General features: G+C 38.0%; 1 protein-coding gene across 6 annotated transcripts in view; it reads left to right on the forward strand.

Annotated features, from left to right (window-relative positions):
- Nucleotides 1-18,817, forward strand: part of MBNL3 (muscleblind like splicing regulator 3) — an 80,049-nt gene that overhangs the window by 52,871 nt on the left and 8,361 nt on the right. For 3 of the 6 annotated variants that reach the window (XM_060183599.1, XM_060183603.1, XM_060183602.1), the window contains exons 3-8: nt 6,486-6,677; nt 8,394-8,630; nt 12,255-12,405; nt 14,651-14,686; nt 17,258-17,352; nt 18,204-18,277. In XM_060183599.1, coding sequence (XP_060039582.1) covers nt 6,486-6,677; nt 8,394-8,630; nt 12,255-12,405; nt 14,651-14,686; nt 17,258-17,352; nt 18,204-18,260 — 768 coding nt within the window. In that variant the 3' untranslated portion in view covers nt 18,261-18,277. The remainder of the gene's footprint in view (nt 1-6,485; nt 6,678-8,393; nt 8,631-12,254; nt 12,406-14,650; nt 14,687-17,257; nt 17,353-18,203; nt 18,278-18,817) is intronic. The other 3 variants (XM_007517017.3, XM_060183600.1, XM_060183601.1) reach the window with 3 other exon arrangements.

The raw sequence follows: 18,817 nt of genomic DNA on the forward strand, positions 1-18,817 counted from the left end.
CCATAGGTGGAGCCATGTGTGTGCAGTGTGTTCTGTAAAATTTACGAAAGGTATTTCTGTATTCTTTGTTCTTGAGGCTCTCCTTCCCATGCAGCTGCCTAATCTGCAGGCCCCACAGATCCTGGATCCATTCCTGATTGCAAATTAGAGTAGTGATTCAGGTCCCTTCTCAAGGCTGAGCATGTCACACAGCCTAGAGTTTCTTCCATATTAAAACATAGCAAATCACATCAGCAGTACTTTTGCTTCCATGGCCCCAGCTCTATTAATATACAATGTGAAATCTTTTTTTTAAGATAAGATAAAAATTCTATGCTTTTGCTGTCAGACAGGGAGCAGTTGTGAATGATCTATTCTACAGTACTCAGTTTCCTTGATAGTAATACATCTCAGCATTCTCCCATTAGCCTCCTTCATCTAACCCCATGAGATAAATTAAATATGATCTCCTCTCAACTCATTCCGTGTCCTCCTCTGGGTCTGGTTAATGCAGTTTGTTAGAGTCTGGTGCTAACGAGATCATGTGGGCCTGTTAATGTCTCTGTTCTTGGTCACAGTTGAAGTATCATGTGGGCCTGTTAGTGTCTCTGTTCTTGGTCACAGTTGAAGTCACAACCAGCTACCTCAAAATTGCTTATTGAGCATGGTTGAGGTACAGACAGCAAATTTGGAAGACTCCATGGAAGTTTGTTTCTTCTATGAACAAAAATCAAAACAACAACTCCAATAAACAGAACCAGTGTTTGACCTATAAGGGATTTAAAACTTATATGCACTTATATATGTATGGGGGGGCAGGCATGGGCGCAGGCTATATATAGTACTGCTTAGCTCTGGCATAAGCTGGTGCCCTGGGATTGAAACTATGCCTTCTGTGGCTTCTGGAGTACAACTTGGTGCTCTAATAAATTCAGCTACCTCCCTGGCCTGGGATATTTTTATATTATTATAATCACCTCTTTGTTCAGAGCAATATGGATGAATAACCTGTTACAGAGAGGACCATCAGGAGACCTCATTTAAAATCCTACAGTGACCTCCCCTCCCCATACCTGACAATAATCTGAAGTTGTCCTCCCCAGATAGGCCTCCTTTGTCTTAATAGCTTGTATGGGTCTACTCAATATAATTAACCCTTCTTTACCTAATCTCATCTTCGTGTAGAATCGTTCAATTATGGTCACAATCCACTAGTTCCCTGGAACTATTTATTTTGAAATAAAAAGTTGCAGTTGGGGGGCTGGCTGGGACACACCTAGTTGAGCACACATGTTACAGTGTGCAAGGACCTGGGTTCAAGCCCCCAGTCCCTACCTGCAGAGGAAAAGTTTCACAAGTGGTGAAACAGTGCTGCAGGTGTCTCTTTCTATCTCCCCCTCTGTCTCCCCTTCTTTCTCCCCCTTCCTCTCAATTTCTGGCTGTTTCTATCCAAGAAATCTCCAAAAGATAATAAAAACTCTTCAAGTTTCAGTTTGAGCCTATAGTACTACAGAACCTCTTTTCCCAGCTCTCTTTAACACTTTCAGGATCTTTTGTTTTAATTTTTATTTATAAAAAAGAAACACTGAAAAAAACCATAGAATTAGAGGAGTATTTAAAAGGATGTATACATAAATACATACCAGTGAGTGTATAAAGTGCCCTGTGAATTTCATACTGTCATCAAGGCAGATTAGGAGTGGCCCATCTGCCTAATATCCTCAGTAAAGAGCAATTTTGGGCTGGGGAGATAGCATAATGGTGATGTAAAGGACTCTCATGTGGAAGGTCTGAGGTTCCAGGTTCAGTCTTCAACACCACCATAAGCCAGAGCTGAGCAGTGCCCTGGTCTCTGTTTCTCCTTCTCCCCCCTCTGTCTTTCTCTTTATCTCTCTCATTAAAATAAAGTAAGTTGGGGCTGGATGGTGGCACACCTGGTTGAGGACATATATTACAATGCACAAGGATCTGGGTTGGAGCCCCCAGTCCCCACCTGCAAATGGAGAAGCAGTGCTGCAGGTGTCTCTCTGTCTCTCTCCCTCTCTGTCATCCCCTTCCCTTACAATTTCTGGCAGTATATATCTGATAAATAAATAAAGATAATACAAAAAATAAAAATAAAGTAAATTATTTTTTAAAAAAAGAATACAGTGCTGCTGGATGTATTTTGTCTATCTCTTTTGCTATATTTAATTACTGTTTCTTTTGTACTGTGATTTTTTGAATTGGATTTTTCTAATTGGTAAACCTTAGAATAATCACTGGCTTAGGAATCCCTTTTCACTCAACTCAGTATTTATTGACTATGTACTCTAAAACGGGCATTTAAAGGGATAAGAAGTGGATTAAAAATATATAAATGGTGGACCAGGTGGTGGTGAGCCTATTAAGTACACACTTTACCATGTTTGTGGACCTAGGTTTGAGCCCCCGTACCCCACCTGCCGGGGGGATGTGTCACAATTGATGAAGCAGGTCTGCAGGTGTCTACCTTTCTCTCTTGCTCTATAGCCCTCTCCCCCCTCAATTTTCATCTGTCCTATCAAATAACAAAAGGGGTGGGGGGAATGGCCTTAGGGAGGGGATGAGTGACTTCATTGTGTAGGCATCAAGCCCCAGTGATAACCCTGGTGTATTTCACCAAAATAAAGGACTCTGAGACATTTGGTGCACAATGGTCCTGGTTCACAGTGATGGAGGAGGATCTAGGCAGCGGGTGAGAGTGTTTTACAGAAAACAGAAATTTTGCACATGTACCAATAACTGTATTTACTGTCGACTGTAGACCATTAATCCACCACATAAAAAATTAAAGAGTGGAGGGAGTCAGGCGGTAGCACAGCGGGTTAAGCTCACGTGACACAAAGCGCACAGACTGGCAGAAGGATCCCAGTTTGAGCCCCCGGCTCCCCACCTACAGGGGAGTTGCTTCACAGGCGGTGAAGCAGGTCTGCAGGTCTGTCTTTCTCTCCCTCTCTCTGTCTTTCCCTCCTCTCTCCATTTCTCTCTGTCCTATCCAACAGTGACAACATCAATAACAACAACAATAATAACTACAACAATAAAAAAAACAATAAAGGCAACAAAAGGGAATAAATAAAAAAAGAAAGAAAGAAAATAAAAAAAAATAAACAGTGAAAATTCTTTATTTTTAGTTCACCCTCTAAGACCGTATGTTCTAACCAGTAAAATGGTTCTGATTTCTTCCTGGTCCTCTGTATTTTTATAGTTCTGAGCTTTTCTCTTTTCCTTCTCTACATAATGCTTCTGTTAGCCAAGGTAAGTTTGGTGTTTGTTGAAACTGGTGATTAAAGCCCCTTTTATTCATTGTCCTGGTCTTGCATTGGTTGTTTCTAATCGACAGGCTTCCTGTGGACCTTTTGTCTTTCTCAGCCTTTGCTATCCCCTTCAGTCTTATATTTTACTTCATCCATTTTCTAAAGATTGGGAAACCATTTGATTAAAAAATCTTTTTATTTCTTAGTAGAATACTAAATTAATTGAGTTGTCACTATTATTACATAGTGGTCCACCAAATAATTTTTAAGTTAGTTCATGTTCACTCATGAACAAAGTAAAAATTGCTTTGCCCATCTAAGGAAGATGCCATTTTGTTCTCCTGTCCAATCCTGACCATGGTAACCATGGTATTATACTGTCTTGTGTTAGGCGTTCCTGCTATCACAGAGTCTCTTTCCACCAAATACAGGCAGACCCAAACCATAATTTGTGTTCTCTTGCATGCTATACTCCCCCCCTCATGTATGCCCTCAGTCATCTACTAATCCTAAATTTGACTCCCTGTCAATTTCCAGTCTGTCTTCTTTCCTGGTGACATCTGTGATTAATAAGGTTAGAGATGCCAGGCATATATGAGGACAACTATTCACATTTGACTCTTGAACTCACTATTTTTTTCCCCATTGCTAGTTCTTGTACCACCATGACTTATTTGTTAACAGGTATAAGTAGTACATAAACAGCACTATCAGCTTGCAACTGTCTGTTTATAATGCCCACTCTCAGTTATTGAGGGATCTGTTAACTAAACTTGGAGGCTTCACACAGTGTGTCTTTTGGCTACTGCAGTCACACAGAGCATCCATCACTCAAAGTACGTGGAGATGACCAAGCAAAACTATGATTATTCAGTTGTGATCTGTGTGAATGTTTAGTAGAGTTCCATAGAAACTCAATTTAGCACACTTTGGCATTGCCTATGGATAGAAACATGTCTGGGGAAGATGAAAGGAGCTTCCCATTGTATTGTATAAATGCCCCTGAATGAGTAAGAAAAACAAGGTATTAAGAATGCTACTAAAAGTGAAAAGCGCTATTTTTCTGGTATTAGGATTAAGTCAACAAATTGTTACCAAATATTTACCTTCTTATAAAAGAAAAAAAAAAGTCTATAGCTCTCCAGTTGCAGACAGGAATAGCTCCAAGAAAGAAGACTTTAATTGTTATGTTAACTTCAGGCTGGAATTAGCCTAAGTGACCTAAGATATCTTTCATTCATTTAGTAGTAATTGTAACAAGCCCCAGTTAGCATTGATGTAACTTCTGGACAGGGGATAGCTGATTTAGAATAGAATTAAATTGTTATTTCTTTATACTATCTTGAGGACCAACCTATTTTAAGTATTAAATCTATATTCTTGGAATGTGTGTACAAAGTATATGTGTTTATTTGGAACACAGTTTTCACTGAGTTGTATTAATAGTGGTATTTCAGAACCCTTGAAAACTAACATATGGTGACTTTTAATATTTCACTCTTACAGGCTCCCAACTATTCTTTCACCATTATCAATCACTGAATTTATATTATTCTATAAGTTGTTCATAACCCTCATTTTTAGTAATTACTCAAAAGAATATTTTAGTGAATACTTTAGTATTGGCTTCTAACACCAAACTTTTTCAACTTGTGGTGTCTTGACACAAGTATTACACTCAAATCAAGGCATTTACAAATGTCTAAGGTTGTCTTTCAAAGTTGACAGAGTGTTTTCTTTTTTCTTTGAAATATAGTAGAATGACAGTTAGTTACATTTTCTATAAATGGTAAACAGTTCAGACTGTCTGAAATGGATAAGAGGTAAAGTTGACAATATTGTATAGGTACTTGCATTACAGACAAGAAAACAAATATTCACAAAATTTTAAATACAGGTGTCCTAAAGTGTCCTTAGAAATTAGTTATGGACACTGAACTGTGGATTAATGTTTTACAATTTTGCAGTCTCTGGTGCTTCACCACTCTGTGCTGCCTTTTTGAGAGAAAAAGAGGAAGTAAACAGCAGGATAGGGAGAGATAACACAGCACTGCTCCAAAGCTTCCTCCAGTGTGATGGAGGGCACGCTCAAACCTGGATTACATGGAAGACAAATCCAGCTGAGCTATATTGCTGGTCCACATTTTTATGTATTATGAAATTATTACTCACTTTTCACTTCCATCATTTAAAAACTGTGAGAACTATTCTTACCATTCTGAACATACAGAGATGAAGCTGGTCAGATTTGATTCATTAGCAATAGCTTGGTAATCTTTCCTCTAGATCACAGTATGCATGTAATTAATCATCCCACATCAGTAGTAAGTCTTAGAGCTCCTTGAACTTCTTGAGTTCACACATAACATTGTATACACATGTGAGCATGGTCCATAGTGATCATCTAACACTCACAGAACTCTAGAAGTCCCTAAAAATTCTTAGCTACTCTGCAATGCTCTGAGATTTAAAACCCAAAGGTGACTCAAGGTGCTTTATTTTTAGAAATTATCATTATTACTAAGTGATGAGGACTATAAAGAAAGAAGGAGAACTATCAAATTAGAACCCTATCACAAAGAAAGTAGCCCACACACGGAATAAACTGGAAAAAGGACATTAATATACAAAGCATCAATATTAATATGTGGTTACAGATTTTTTTTAAAAAGTGTGTGTGTGTGTGTGTGTGTGTGTGTGTGTGTGTGTGTGTGTGTGTGTGTGTGTGTGTGTGTAATTGGTAGGGTTGATGAACACTGTAGTAGGACAGATAGCCTTTGAATCAAGCAGTACTAATAGAGAAGAGAAAGGAGAATGGAAAAAAACAAAGAATCTTTTAGAAGAACCTGAAGTCTGTTTACAATGGCCATGACTGTGTAGATTGCCCATCTATGTGACAGCATTAGTGCCAGGATTTTTCCGTGAAAGTACATTTGGAATAAACTGCATTGATGTGAGTTTTTGTTTCGATTTAGCTTAAATGATTATTGTTTGTAAAAGCATGTGATCTGCTTTATCAATTTTAACAAGAAGTGTATTGCTCAAAGACATGTTGTCAGTTTAAAAGCAACTCCTATGTGAGAACCAACACGAGACTAAAAATAAAGCAGAAAAAACAGTAGCAGATATCGATGTGGCTTAGGTTTTCTGAGAGAATGCCTCCGTTTATAGTAATTAGAAGCATCTGTTTACCTTGAAAGTCTTTTTGTTCTTTTGTTTTCAATACAGGCTCCTTTTCCGATGACTCCATCACTAGCACCTAATCCTGCCATGCCGTTTAATCCTTACATGCCTCATCCTGGGATGGGCCTGGTTCCTCCCGAGCTTATACCAAATGCACCTGTTCTGATTCCTGGAAACCCACCTCTTGCATTGGCAGGACCTACTGCTCCAAAAATAATGCGTTCGGATAAACTGGAGGTATATGTATAGAAAACTTATAAAGACTTTGCAAGGGGTGAGGGGTAGGACACATGGTTGAATGGACACATTACGGTGTGCAAGGATCAGGGGTCAAGCCCTTGCTCCCCGCCCCCTGCAGAGAGAATGCTGCACAAGCGGTGCTGCAGTTGTCTCTCTCTCTCTTCTATCTCTCCCATCCTTCTCAGTGTCTCTCTGTCTCTATCCAAAAATCAATAAATAAAGTATTTTTTAAAAGAAACTAAAGAGACTGTTTGCAGTTATTAACCATACACACAAAGAAGCCATCTCAGAGCCCAATGTGCAGCTAGATATTTAGCTTATGGAGTATAATCTCAGAAAGAAATGTTGAACATTTTATTATGAGAATGATGATGCCTATGACAAAGTGTGTATTGATTCTGTGACACAGTGGATTGACCAGTGTCTCAACGCACCCAGCTACAGACTACATCTTTCTTCTGTGCTGTGGAATAGAATGTCAGAGGGTGGGCCTCCTTTACCTTAGCCTCTACCTTTGCAGACTGGGATCCTGTATTTGTCAATGAGTCTCCTCTTGCTAGAATAATAAAAACTGAGAGTAGACTGATCTAACCTTCTTTGGATTCAGAATACAATTTGATCTCACAGTGTTTAAACTTTTTTTTCTTCTTCTTCTTCTCCTTCCTCCCCTTCTTCTTCTTCTTCTTCTTCTTCTTCTTCTTCTTCTTCTTCTTCTTCTTCTTCTTCTTCTTCTTCTTCTTCATTTTAAGAATGATGCACATAATAATACTATCCTATGAATCTTAAGATGTAAACACAATTCCAGCCAGATTTTTTTATTTATGTAAGTCCTTCAATCTTCCCTTAACCGGCACTCCTCAGAAATTGAAATAAGCAACTAATTCATTTCTTACAAACTCGACTTACAAGATTGACTGCCACTTAAATGCATGGTACCATTTTATAATGGAATCATATAACTCAGTCATGTTCCAGAAACAGACTGGAAAAGCTACATGCCTGTGTAATAACAACTCATTTTCAACTTGGACAAAGTAAACCCCTCTTGCAAACTTAGATAATTGTACTTTAGGGTGTATTTTAAGGAGACTGGTGTTCAACATTACTTTTAAATGCTTTTCTTTTGATGTAAGGAAAACAGGTAACTGTTCTCTGGTGAGAATAGGAAGGAATCTCCCCCTGGGAATAGGAACTGATTCTGTTTATATCTCAGCGAATATGACTTTACATTATCCTTAGTTTTTTTTTTCCTCCTCCAGAGTTACTGCTGGGCTCGGTGCCTGCACCATGAATCCACCGCTCCTGGAGGCCATTTCCCCCCCTTTTGTTGCCCTTGTTGTAGCTTCGTTTTGGTTATTATTATTATTGCCCTTGTTGACGCAATTCGTTGTTGGATAGGACAGAGAGAAATGGAGAGAGGAGGGGAAGACAGAGAAGAGGAGAGAAAGACAGACACCTGCAGACCTGCTTCACTGCCTGTGAAGTGACTCCTCTGCAGGTGGGGAGCCAGGGGCTCTAACCGAGATCCGCCGGTCCCTGCGCTTTGCGCCACATGCGCTTAACCCACTGCGCCACCGCCCGACCCCCTATCCTTAGTTTTATAGCTTTTCCCCCTAAGTAAATGACGCAACTGTGTATGCTACTGTTATTCCATTTGCTAACAAAATGAAGGCTAATCACCTTCCAATTACCAATGTGGTTTCTTTCCCCAAGGTGTGCCGAGAATTTCAGCGTGGAAATTGTACCCGTGGTGAGAATGATTGCCGCTATGCTCACCCCACAGACGTCTCTATGATTGAGATAAGTGATAATACTGTGACCATCTGCATGGATTACATCAAAGGCCGATGCTCGCGGGAGAAGTGCAAGTACTTCCATCCTCCTGCACACCTGCAAGCCAAACTTAAGGCAGCTCATCACCAGATGAACCATTCAGCTGCCAATGCAATGGTAAGAACAGGCCAGGTACTGTGGGTGGTTCGTTTGGAAACAAAAATATTAGAGTAGTCATTAATAAGTCTATTATCCTGTAGCCATAATCTTGGATAGTTATGAATGAGTCTTAATATGAATAACCAAAGTTAAAATCTAGTATAAATCTATTTATTTTACCTTATTCACCAAGATTTTTCTAAAAAGATTATTGAAATGTTACTGATTACTTTAATTCATTGTGCTTTTGCTCTGATTTCCAGAGAAAAGTAAAGTATAATTTCAATAGAAAATTATTTTCAAGTGGCTTTAATAGCCTCACTAATGTTAATATTCTAAAAAGACATAAAAGTTCTCTTTCCTTTCTTTGAGCCACTTTCAAGGACACTTTACTACACCCTTAATGCTTTTCAAAAACAAGACTGAGAAGCTGGGGAAACAGTATAGTGGTTCTACAAAATATTTTCATGCCTGAGGCTCTGAGGCCTAGGTTCAATCCCCAATACCACCATAAACTAGAGCTGAGGACCGCTCAGGTTTCCTTCTGTGTATATTTCTTTCTGTTATCTCTTTCATGAATAAATAAGTGAAAGATTAAAAAAACAGAGGACCTGAAAAATGGTATGGTATGGTATGGTATGGTAGGTAGGTAGGTAGGTAGGTTCTTATTTCTAGCTTTTGTTTCCTTCCCAGAGGCGTGGTTTTCAGGCCAGAAATAGCAGCGAGCCAAGGCGCTGGTTTTTCTATGTGGTTGAAAAAAGAAGTTTGCCTATTGAATTGTTCTGGCAAGTCAGTTTTGGAATAATGTTTGTCACAGCTGTCAAATGTTTTGATATTCTGCTTGCCGGTTTTTTGGTTTTTTTTTTTTTTGCACCAGGGCCTCTTTTCATGTAATAATAAGATATATTAATAACAGCCACACTAGTGGATAAAACCTCAGATCTCATATTGCCTGGTTGTGGGAAGAATATCATCAGTATATCTCAGAAGCATATGAGAAATAGGGTGACTTTCACATAGTCTTACTTGCTAGGTTTTTCTTTTTCACAGTGATTCAAAAATCTACCTAAATTTAATTAGAACTTCAATAAATAAATCTCTATTCCATATTTTCCATATTAGTATGACTTTCATATCTGTTCTTTCAAGTACAGATACTTGAATTTCTCTGAACTTTTCTAGTGGGTTATGGTTTGAAGGATGCAGTATCATTTCTTCTCTCTTTTCTCAATGTCTCTGTTATTCTAGTACAGAATTTATTGCTTTGTGGAAGAACTGAGTGCCAAAATAGGTCATGCTTACTTTCCCCCCTTGATTGGGACAACACAGTCCATTAGTGGTTGTTTAAAAAAGAGAGTGAGTGGGTAATGGTGCAACCAGTGGAGCACACATTATCTACCATGTTCAAGGACCTGGGTTCAAGCTTCCAGTCCCCTCCTGCAAGGGAGCAGCTTCATAAACAGTGGAGCAGTGCTGAAGATGTCTCTTTCTCTGTCCCTCTCTACCCTCCCCTTCCTTCTCAATTTCTCTCTGTCTATATTCAAAAACAGAAGAAAAATAAAGAGGAGAATGGCCCTCAAGAGTGGTGAATTCATAATTTAAGCTCCTAGTCCCAGCAAAAACTTTAGAGGCAATTAAAAAAACAACTTCACCAAATGTTTTATGTCTCAGATTCTTTTAAATGAGAGATTTTAAGATGTGGAAATAAGGTATCCCGAATGTCTAACACAGAATATAAACCTACAATTTCCCCAAATTATTTCTGTTGATGGTATAGAATTCAGAAAGTACTTGGATTTACTACAAAGGATAGGGTTAAAGTAATCCTTCTCCCCCCAAAAAAATGTTCTTCTGGGAATGTAAAAGGAATAGTTTGCTTGTACTTTTGTGTACCTCTGTCTTCCTACCTGGCTGTCTAGTGGTTAGTGTATGGTGCTCTCACTTTTGTGTATCTTTCCCATTCTCACATGTGGGGGTCTTCCTATGTCTGTATTTGGTGTAGTGCACATATGTGTTGAAAGTCTGCTCCATATTTCCATGGAGAGAGTTAAACTCAAGGCACAGGCCATCATTTGGCATTTGAGAATTTCATTTTAAAATGTCTCTGTAGGTACCAGCTTTGTCTTAGTGGGAGGGTCATTATTGGGCCATCATCATGGCTTAAGATAAGATTAAACAAAGGAGACTTTATGAAGCAATATAAGCTTTTTGTGTTTGTAAGGATTCAGAGATTAAATGTTGTATAAAAGAGGGATTTTTTTTCTGTTCATGTTCATGTACATAACTCAAGCTGACGTTACTCAAGGCAGATTGAATGGATCAAAAGCACTAGAAGGGTTGATATTTGGTTACTGAAAGAAAATGAAATTAATTTTTTAGGCCTTTGTTATCCACAGGAATAAAGAGGTTGTGGTATGCCCCTTTTTGACACTTGGAAGGCTAGTTACTTCCTACAAGTGTTCTGCCTCCCTAAGAATTTTGGAGGATATCTAATCATTGCTGGGACATGTCTTTTTAAGTACTGTGCAATTTGCTGAGGAATAAAAACATAAAGTTAATGTCAATGAACGTGACCCGGGGCAAGTTCAACTATTATAAGCACAGTGGGATTTTGAAAGAATTGATGGTAGTAATGGACAATTTTTTAAAGGCTAATAACCTTTTAAAATTAAATGTTACAATGACTTAGCAAAGAAAATAGTAAGTACATACTTAAATGCACAGCATGCCTCTCAGAATGAGAACTGCATACATTTTACTAACCAAACATATATATTGCCTGGGTGGGGCAGGGGTGGTGGGTTAAGTCATTTGTGCTTTCCTTACATGCTTCTTGGGGAAGATACAGTTACAGGATTTGAACCTCATGTCCTTGTATAAATTGGGCTTATGGGGGTCTAGTGGTGGAGCACTGTGTGAAGGGCAAGGATCCACACAAGGATCCTGGTTCAAGCCCCAACTCCCCACTTGCAGGGGGGTTCCTTCACAAGCGTGAAGCAGATCTGCAGTTGTCTACCTTTCTCTCTCCCTCTCTATTCTGCCCTTCCCTCTCAACTTCTCTCTGTCTTATCCAAAAAATGAATGAAAAAAAAAGGCCACCAGGAATAGTGGATTCATAGTGTAGTCACCAACCCTCAGCAATAACCCTGGAGGCAAAACAAAAAAAAAATAGATTGGGTTTATGGATTGCTTTATGGAGCCACAGCATCGCGCTTTGAGCTGCTGGCATCTTTTATCATCTACACACTACTTATCTCTCAGTCCATATCAGAATTTTCTCTGTCCAGTACCTCTTTCCTGCTCTATCTATTGCTTCTACTAACCTCATTTCATGATTATTTTTATAATTGTTATTATTTTTTATTATTGTTAATTTTTCATGATTATTTGCTCTTAATAGTGTCCTGTTACACCTTGCCAAATAACTACTTGCTTACCTAAATGATGCTGAAAATCTCCCCCATGTTTATTTTCTTGTTGGAGACCTAACTACTTTATATCTGCAGTTGTTTACCTAACTAGGATGGGAAACAACTGCTTAGTGAGTGTTCTGCTCAGTGGGTATACTTGCAAAGGCTCTCAGGCCGTGTGCCCTATCTTTACTTCTTTGGTACTGCTTATTAATCTATCTTTCCCTCCTAGGCACTGCCACCTGGTGCGCTTCATCTCATACCAAAGAGATCTGCACATGAAAAGAACAACGGTGCCACTCCGGTCTTTAATCCCAGTGTTTACCACTGCCAACAGGCTCTGGCTAACCTGCAGCTCCCTCAGCCTGCATTCATTCCTGCAGGTGAGTACAGGGTTCTGGCCACTGCAAGCTTAGTGATGTTGTGATGTATACCATGCACATCAGCTTCTAGAGAACTTTTTATGTGATGAATGTCTACAGATTGTTGTTATTGTTTTCTTTAATTATCAGAAATAAAGCAAAGTAGGTGTATGCAGCCATCATTATTTAGAATAAACTGTTTTCCTATGGTCCCTGAAATGTGATGATTTGAAATTGAACACACTCTTGATGTCTATCTTTTTTTGCATTTTTTAATAGTTGCCTCTTATGATAATTCACTTAGTTCTGTCTCAAACTAATTGACTCTTAGGTATGTGTCACTTTCACAGACAGACGTTGGCCCTCCAAATTGAGGTCTACCTGCTTTAACACTGCAAAAGATGCATAGTCTATACATCTTTGGTATGCCAAAAGTAGTTATAATACAACTGCCCTTCAACTGATATTATTGTGTATCAAATCAATATTGTATAGTATATATAAAATATGTATTCTTTTGTTTCCAACGCTTCTGGGTTCTCCTTTCCTTTCTCTCTTTCTCTCTTTCTTTCTTTCTTTCTTTCTTTATATGGTTTTATTTTATTTTATTATTGACACCAAGGTTTAGTGCTGGGGCTCAGTGCCGGCACCACAAATCCACTGCTCCTAATGGCCATTTTTTGCTTTTTTTTTTTTTTTGATAGGACAGATAGAAATTGAGATGGGAGGGGGAGATAGAGAAGGAGAGAGAGACAGAGAGACAGATGCAGTATTTGCTTCAGCATTCATGAAGCATTCCCTCTCCAGGTGGAGAGCAGGGGCTCAAACTTGTGTCCTGTGCATGGTAATGTGTGCACTCAGCTGGGTGAGTCACTGTATGCCCACCCCCCTTTTTTGACCTCCGGGTTATTACTGGGGTTTTGTACGCATGATTCTTCTGCTCCCAGTGAACTCTTGTACTCTTTCTTTCTTTCTTTCTTTCTTTCTTTCTTTCTTTCTTTCTTTTTCTTTCTTTCTCTTTGGTAGAAGGGTAGAAGGCAACAAAGAGTTGAAAGGGGGGTCAGAGAGAGGAAGACACACAGCACTGTTCCTCCGCATCTGGTAAAGTTTTCCCATGCAGGTGGTCCCGTGTGGTGGACAGGAGTGAACCAGAGTCCTCACACATAGCAAAGTGGGGGCTCTGTAGAGTGAGCTATCTCAGGTCCCCAGTTTCTAACTCCCAAACTAGTTAATTAAAAAAAACAGAAGTTCATCATATTTCTCTGACACTTTGTAGCATATTTTGTTACCTCCTACATTTGACTATATTTAATAGAACATCAGTTTTATACCACATTGTATAAAAATGTTATGTCAATATTTTGTTCAGATAAATATATTCGATGGAAAACATTTTCCTTCCAAGTAGCCCAATACTTTGAGAGTAAGCATACAGTCTCAAGAATATATTGAAAACGCTAAATACCAGGGAGTACAGCCTATTTTTTTCTAGAACAATAAATGCTCTAGTTTGGAAACCATTAGCAAATGAAATGGCATATTCTTTAAAATTAATTTAACAAGGCTTGTTAATTATATAAATATACTAAACACAAAGTATTGTATGCCTGCACTTGAAAAACCCTGTTGCCTAATTGAAAAATTAACCAGTTAATTAATTTTGAAACAAGCTAAAAAAATCTGTTGTTGCTTAATAACTCCAATAACTCCTTTTGATGCTAAGTGCACTTTTCTTTTTACAATATTGGCACTTTTCTGGCTGTATCTGGCCAATTTGAAGCTTCTATTTACAAGCAAAAAAAAAATCCCTTACCCTCTAATTAACAGCAAAATAAATTCTATCAGAATAAAAGCCCCTTCTTCATAAAAGCCTATTTACCATATGTTCATAATCAAATCCTTGGTTATAGTAGTGTGCATTTTGAAAATAATATAAGCAATAAATCAAAATTCTTCTTTTTATCATAAAATTTACTTAAGGATATACTTGCCCAAAATAAAGAAGTAATTCAAGTGATGCAATTCCTTTTGAAAATAATGTTCATCTTCATACCTAAGAATCCAAGAATTATTTTGTTTCACTGGGGTTGTGATTGTGAAATTAAGCAATAATTGCATACATTGGGAGATTGCTGGGTTTGCTGCATGTGCTGATTAATTAATATTGCAAAGAATATCTTTCTAATTGCAAAGTATATCTTTCAGAAAAGCTAAAATAATGAAATTTCTTTTCTTTACTTTTCATGCTTTTCTGCATGGTGCGCAGGGCCAATACTGTGCATGGCACCCACTTCAAGTATTGGTAGGTTTTGTACAAAAATTCTCAACTTTTTCTAATCTGAAAAAAGTGCTTTTCCATTGTGACTAAAGAAACTGATGAGTGACTGAATGATGTGCGTGGACTTGGAAAAAGTGTTCAAGGTTAAGTGTGCTGTTGTCTGCTTACGCCTTTGTGGAATCACAATAGTGTTACACTCTCAAATCCTATGGGTTGCTGCTGTGATTGAAGACTAACCCTGCCAGTTCTCTAGTCACACCTTCAATACTGCAGCTGAAATAGTCTCAAACCTCTCCTTATTTAGCCAGAATAACCACCTTTCTTCTTATCTTTACATCTGTTACTAATAAAGTATAGAATAGACCAAATCTATCCTGGGTAACGCATAACAACACAAAGCTGCTCAAACAGTTATTTATAGGACCAAAACCATTCAGTAGTCAGAGGCTGAGGAGATCACTGAAGTGAAGCATGCCATAGTGTTCTATGGGAAACTCTCTTTAGAATGTTCTAGGATGAGGCACCATCTGCATCAAAGCCAAGCACATCAGAAAAATTTCAAATGGGCACATTGGGAGTATGTGATTTTTCAAAAACCAGTTACTCCTAGACCCTTTAACAGCCACCAGTACAGTGTGGTAGTCATCTAGAAACAGTTTAATACATTGCTAATACTGAAGAAGATAAGAAAGTAACTTCATATTTAAGAACTCTTAGGGTGTTCACAGCTCCATTGGTCCCCATGAGACCAGGGACAGAACAGTGTAAAATCTAAGCTGAAGAGTTTAGCTGCATTCTTTCATTTCATATAAACACCATTCATGCCTTTCATCCTTTTTAAAAGTTTGCAACAGGATGGCCATCATCTCATTGACCAACTGGATCCCAAAAGGGACAGACAGATTAATTGAGCTAAAAACAAAAGGTCAAACTGGCAACCATATAGCATAAATGCTCAGCTATATAGCAAGGTGCTTGCCCTGGCATTGGTTATAGTCTCTGTTATTAAGGAATTGGCTGTCCCCTGTAGAAATGAAAAAAAAAATATATATATATATATAATATATATATTGCCCTAGATACTAGCAGGAGTATGATATACATATGAATAGAAAAGAAGACACCTGCAAAGTCATCAAGTGTATCTTTATCTATACATTTTGTCATCATGCTCACCTGCCCTCTCATTTAAGAGCTCTCCATAGGAATGCAAACTGCATGCTTACGTAGTGTTGCTTCTTGTACAGTCCTTGCACTATTACAGGCAAAGAGTGGCTTAAGATGTGGCATGTGCTACAGTATGCATAGTTATAGGCAATGGATACTTAGAATAAGCATAAAGGAGTACTACAGTGTCTGTTTGGGAGTACACTTGTGTTTTTTATGGCATTGCAACTATTGGTTTTCCCGGCTCAAGACAACTCACCTCCGTAGACTTTCAGAAAACCTGAATTTAATATAAAGAAGTCAGGAATTCCTGCGTTCTTGCTATCAGACATTGCCATGTATACTTTAATTCCTTGATTTGCTTTCCAAAATGAGAACTAGAAATGGGAAAATATTCAAAAAATGAGATAAAATTAGAAAAAAACAAAGAAAAGGCATGCGGAAAGAGGTGTTGCAGGTGCTAGTCATTGTAACTATAACTGTCACAACCAGATTTTAATCCATACTTATTAGGAAGCACCCCAAATATTTGTTTGATAAACAGTCAAAATTTCCCTTGGGGTTTATAGAGGTTTACTTAGCAACCTGCATGTATAGTTCACTATTCTTCATATCTGCTCCTCTATCAGATACCCACCAATTGAGCTACACTTTTTTGTATTATCTTTATTTACTTATTTATTTATTTATTTATTTATTGGATGGAAAAAGCTAGAAATTGAAAGGGATGGAGGAGATAGAGAAGAAGAGAAACAGAAAGACACCTGCAACACTGCTCCACCACTTGCAAAGCTTTCCCCCTGCAGGTGGGAACTGGGGCTAGAACCCAGGTCCTTGCACATTGTAACATGTGCACTCAACCAGGTGTGCCACCATCCACCCACCCTATTTTTACACACAGATCATCAGGTAAGTGTGTACACCTAATTGTGCCTTTGTACCTGCAAATCCAGTGACGGTACTCAAGTCCATGAGATAGTTAATGCAAATACCAAATTCACGGTTCCTTATCCCCATTTTGAATGTGCAAGGCAGTTACATATCTGCTGACCTAGCTATTCATGTAGATAGACTTGACAAAATGATTTGTTTTTTTCACTCTTATCACCCCTTCAAGATTTGAGTGTTTGAATCCATTGCAATGCCATCCTGCTCAAAAACCAATAACTAAATATTGAAAATGATTGTTTTCCTTAATGGTAATTATAATTGGCTTTCCCCTTTTCTCTTTTTTTTTTAATTTTACACCCTTCCATCTGTGTTGCTTTGCACTGACTGTGATTGCATGTTGCACTCTGGTGTATTCGTCATGATGATGTCACATGGCTTGTTGCTGTGATACCTACTACGCCCCATTTCATCGTTATGTCATGGTTACATAAATGCTCCACCTTCCTGTGTGTTGCTTCCGTGGTTTCCTACTGCAAGTGCCCATGATGCACGGTGCTACACCTACCACTGTGTCTGCAGCAACAACACCTGCCACCAGCGTTCCCTTCGCTGCAACAGCTACAGGCAATCAGGTTTGATCATTTATTTCACCTGTCAAACCTATCTAACTTCAGTGTGTCGGTAAAGCATAGTATATGCATTTTGAATTTGTGAGAGTCATAGGTCCTTATTCTTACATGTTCTAGAATATAAGGGGGTAGTGTACATTTTACAGGCATGTACATGCTTTGCTACTGAATCAGCATGGTCATCTCATATTAAGTCTGCTACCACGTGTCACTCTTGATGTGCTAGATACACAATTGTTGCTACTCACCAAGTCTCAAATGTATATACTATTTCTTTAAAGCTTCCTCATTCATTAAGAGGAAAATTTTATTTTCTTTTAATACCATTTTTGGTTCTTGAGCTTTAACTTCCTCTTAGTATTATCAACCTCTTTACATTTGGATTCACTGGAAAGAAAGAAAAACGGCACATTTGTTTCCAAGACACAGACTCCCAGTGATTCTATCAAAAATTCCTTTTCATTCTGACATTAGATGTGCTTGTGCTGTTTTTTTGCTTTTCATTCACTTCAGGCATTTGCAAACAGAGTCAAAGGCAAATTACACATATTAGAGGAACCTTAAAATTGTAAGGCCACTCATACAATAACCATTGTGCAATGTCATGGCCAGATTGCTATATTAACGTGGTAAAAGTGCTTAAATAGTGCAAGTTCCGCTACTATTTCAGTTACAAGTATGATGACCATATAGTGAGCAGGTCATCAGTTCATTGAATAACAAACCACATTCTGATCTGAATTTTGCAAAATTAGCTATTAGTAGATCATCAGTAGGTCCAAAAATTTCTGTGAAAAGTAAGTGGAATTCTCTCTAGAAACTATTTTAATCTAAAATCTTTTTTACTACTATAGATACCCCCATTATCAGTAGATGAACTGAATAGCACCATGTTTGTTTCACAGATGTAGAAGTTACCAATAGAACAGTAAGTTTCTTTAAGTATTAATCTAAATAATCTTTGTAGGGTTTTTTGTTGCTGTAATTTCTCCTTTATTTAGTCTCCTTCAGTTGACTCAGTCTTTAATAATTTAGAGGTGCATATTTAATATGAGCAATTGTTCACTTTGAACATGTGTTTTGGAGCCACTTAAAACTCCTGGAGATCTTAATTAGTTACAAGGATTCACTTAATAGTTGCACCAGTTCTGAATTACATTAGCCATTGAAAGTTTGAAGTTCTCACAACTGGAGTATTTAATTTTATCAGAGGAAGCAACATTTAGTTCCATTATCCTGTGAACTTGTTCCTTCTGGCTAGTATTTCTTTTCTGCTAAGAACACACAGGTATAAAATACTAACTTCTCTGAACTGAATCTATAGTTGACTGTGATTTAAATAAATAGATCTCATTATTTGGAGGGAATGTTTTTAAAACACAACTTTGAGTGCATGGAATTACTATGAGTAATCATTGTTGCCATCACTAATAGAAGTTAATTGTAATAGTTTTCCGGGGTTTCATTT

The sequence above is a fragment of the Erinaceus europaeus genome, chromosome X, assembly GCF_950295315.1.
Source record: "Erinaceus europaeus chromosome X, mEriEur2.1, whole genome shotgun sequence".
Classification (NCBI taxonomy): domain Eukaryota; kingdom Metazoa; phylum Chordata; class Mammalia; order Eulipotyphla; family Erinaceidae; genus Erinaceus; species Erinaceus europaeus.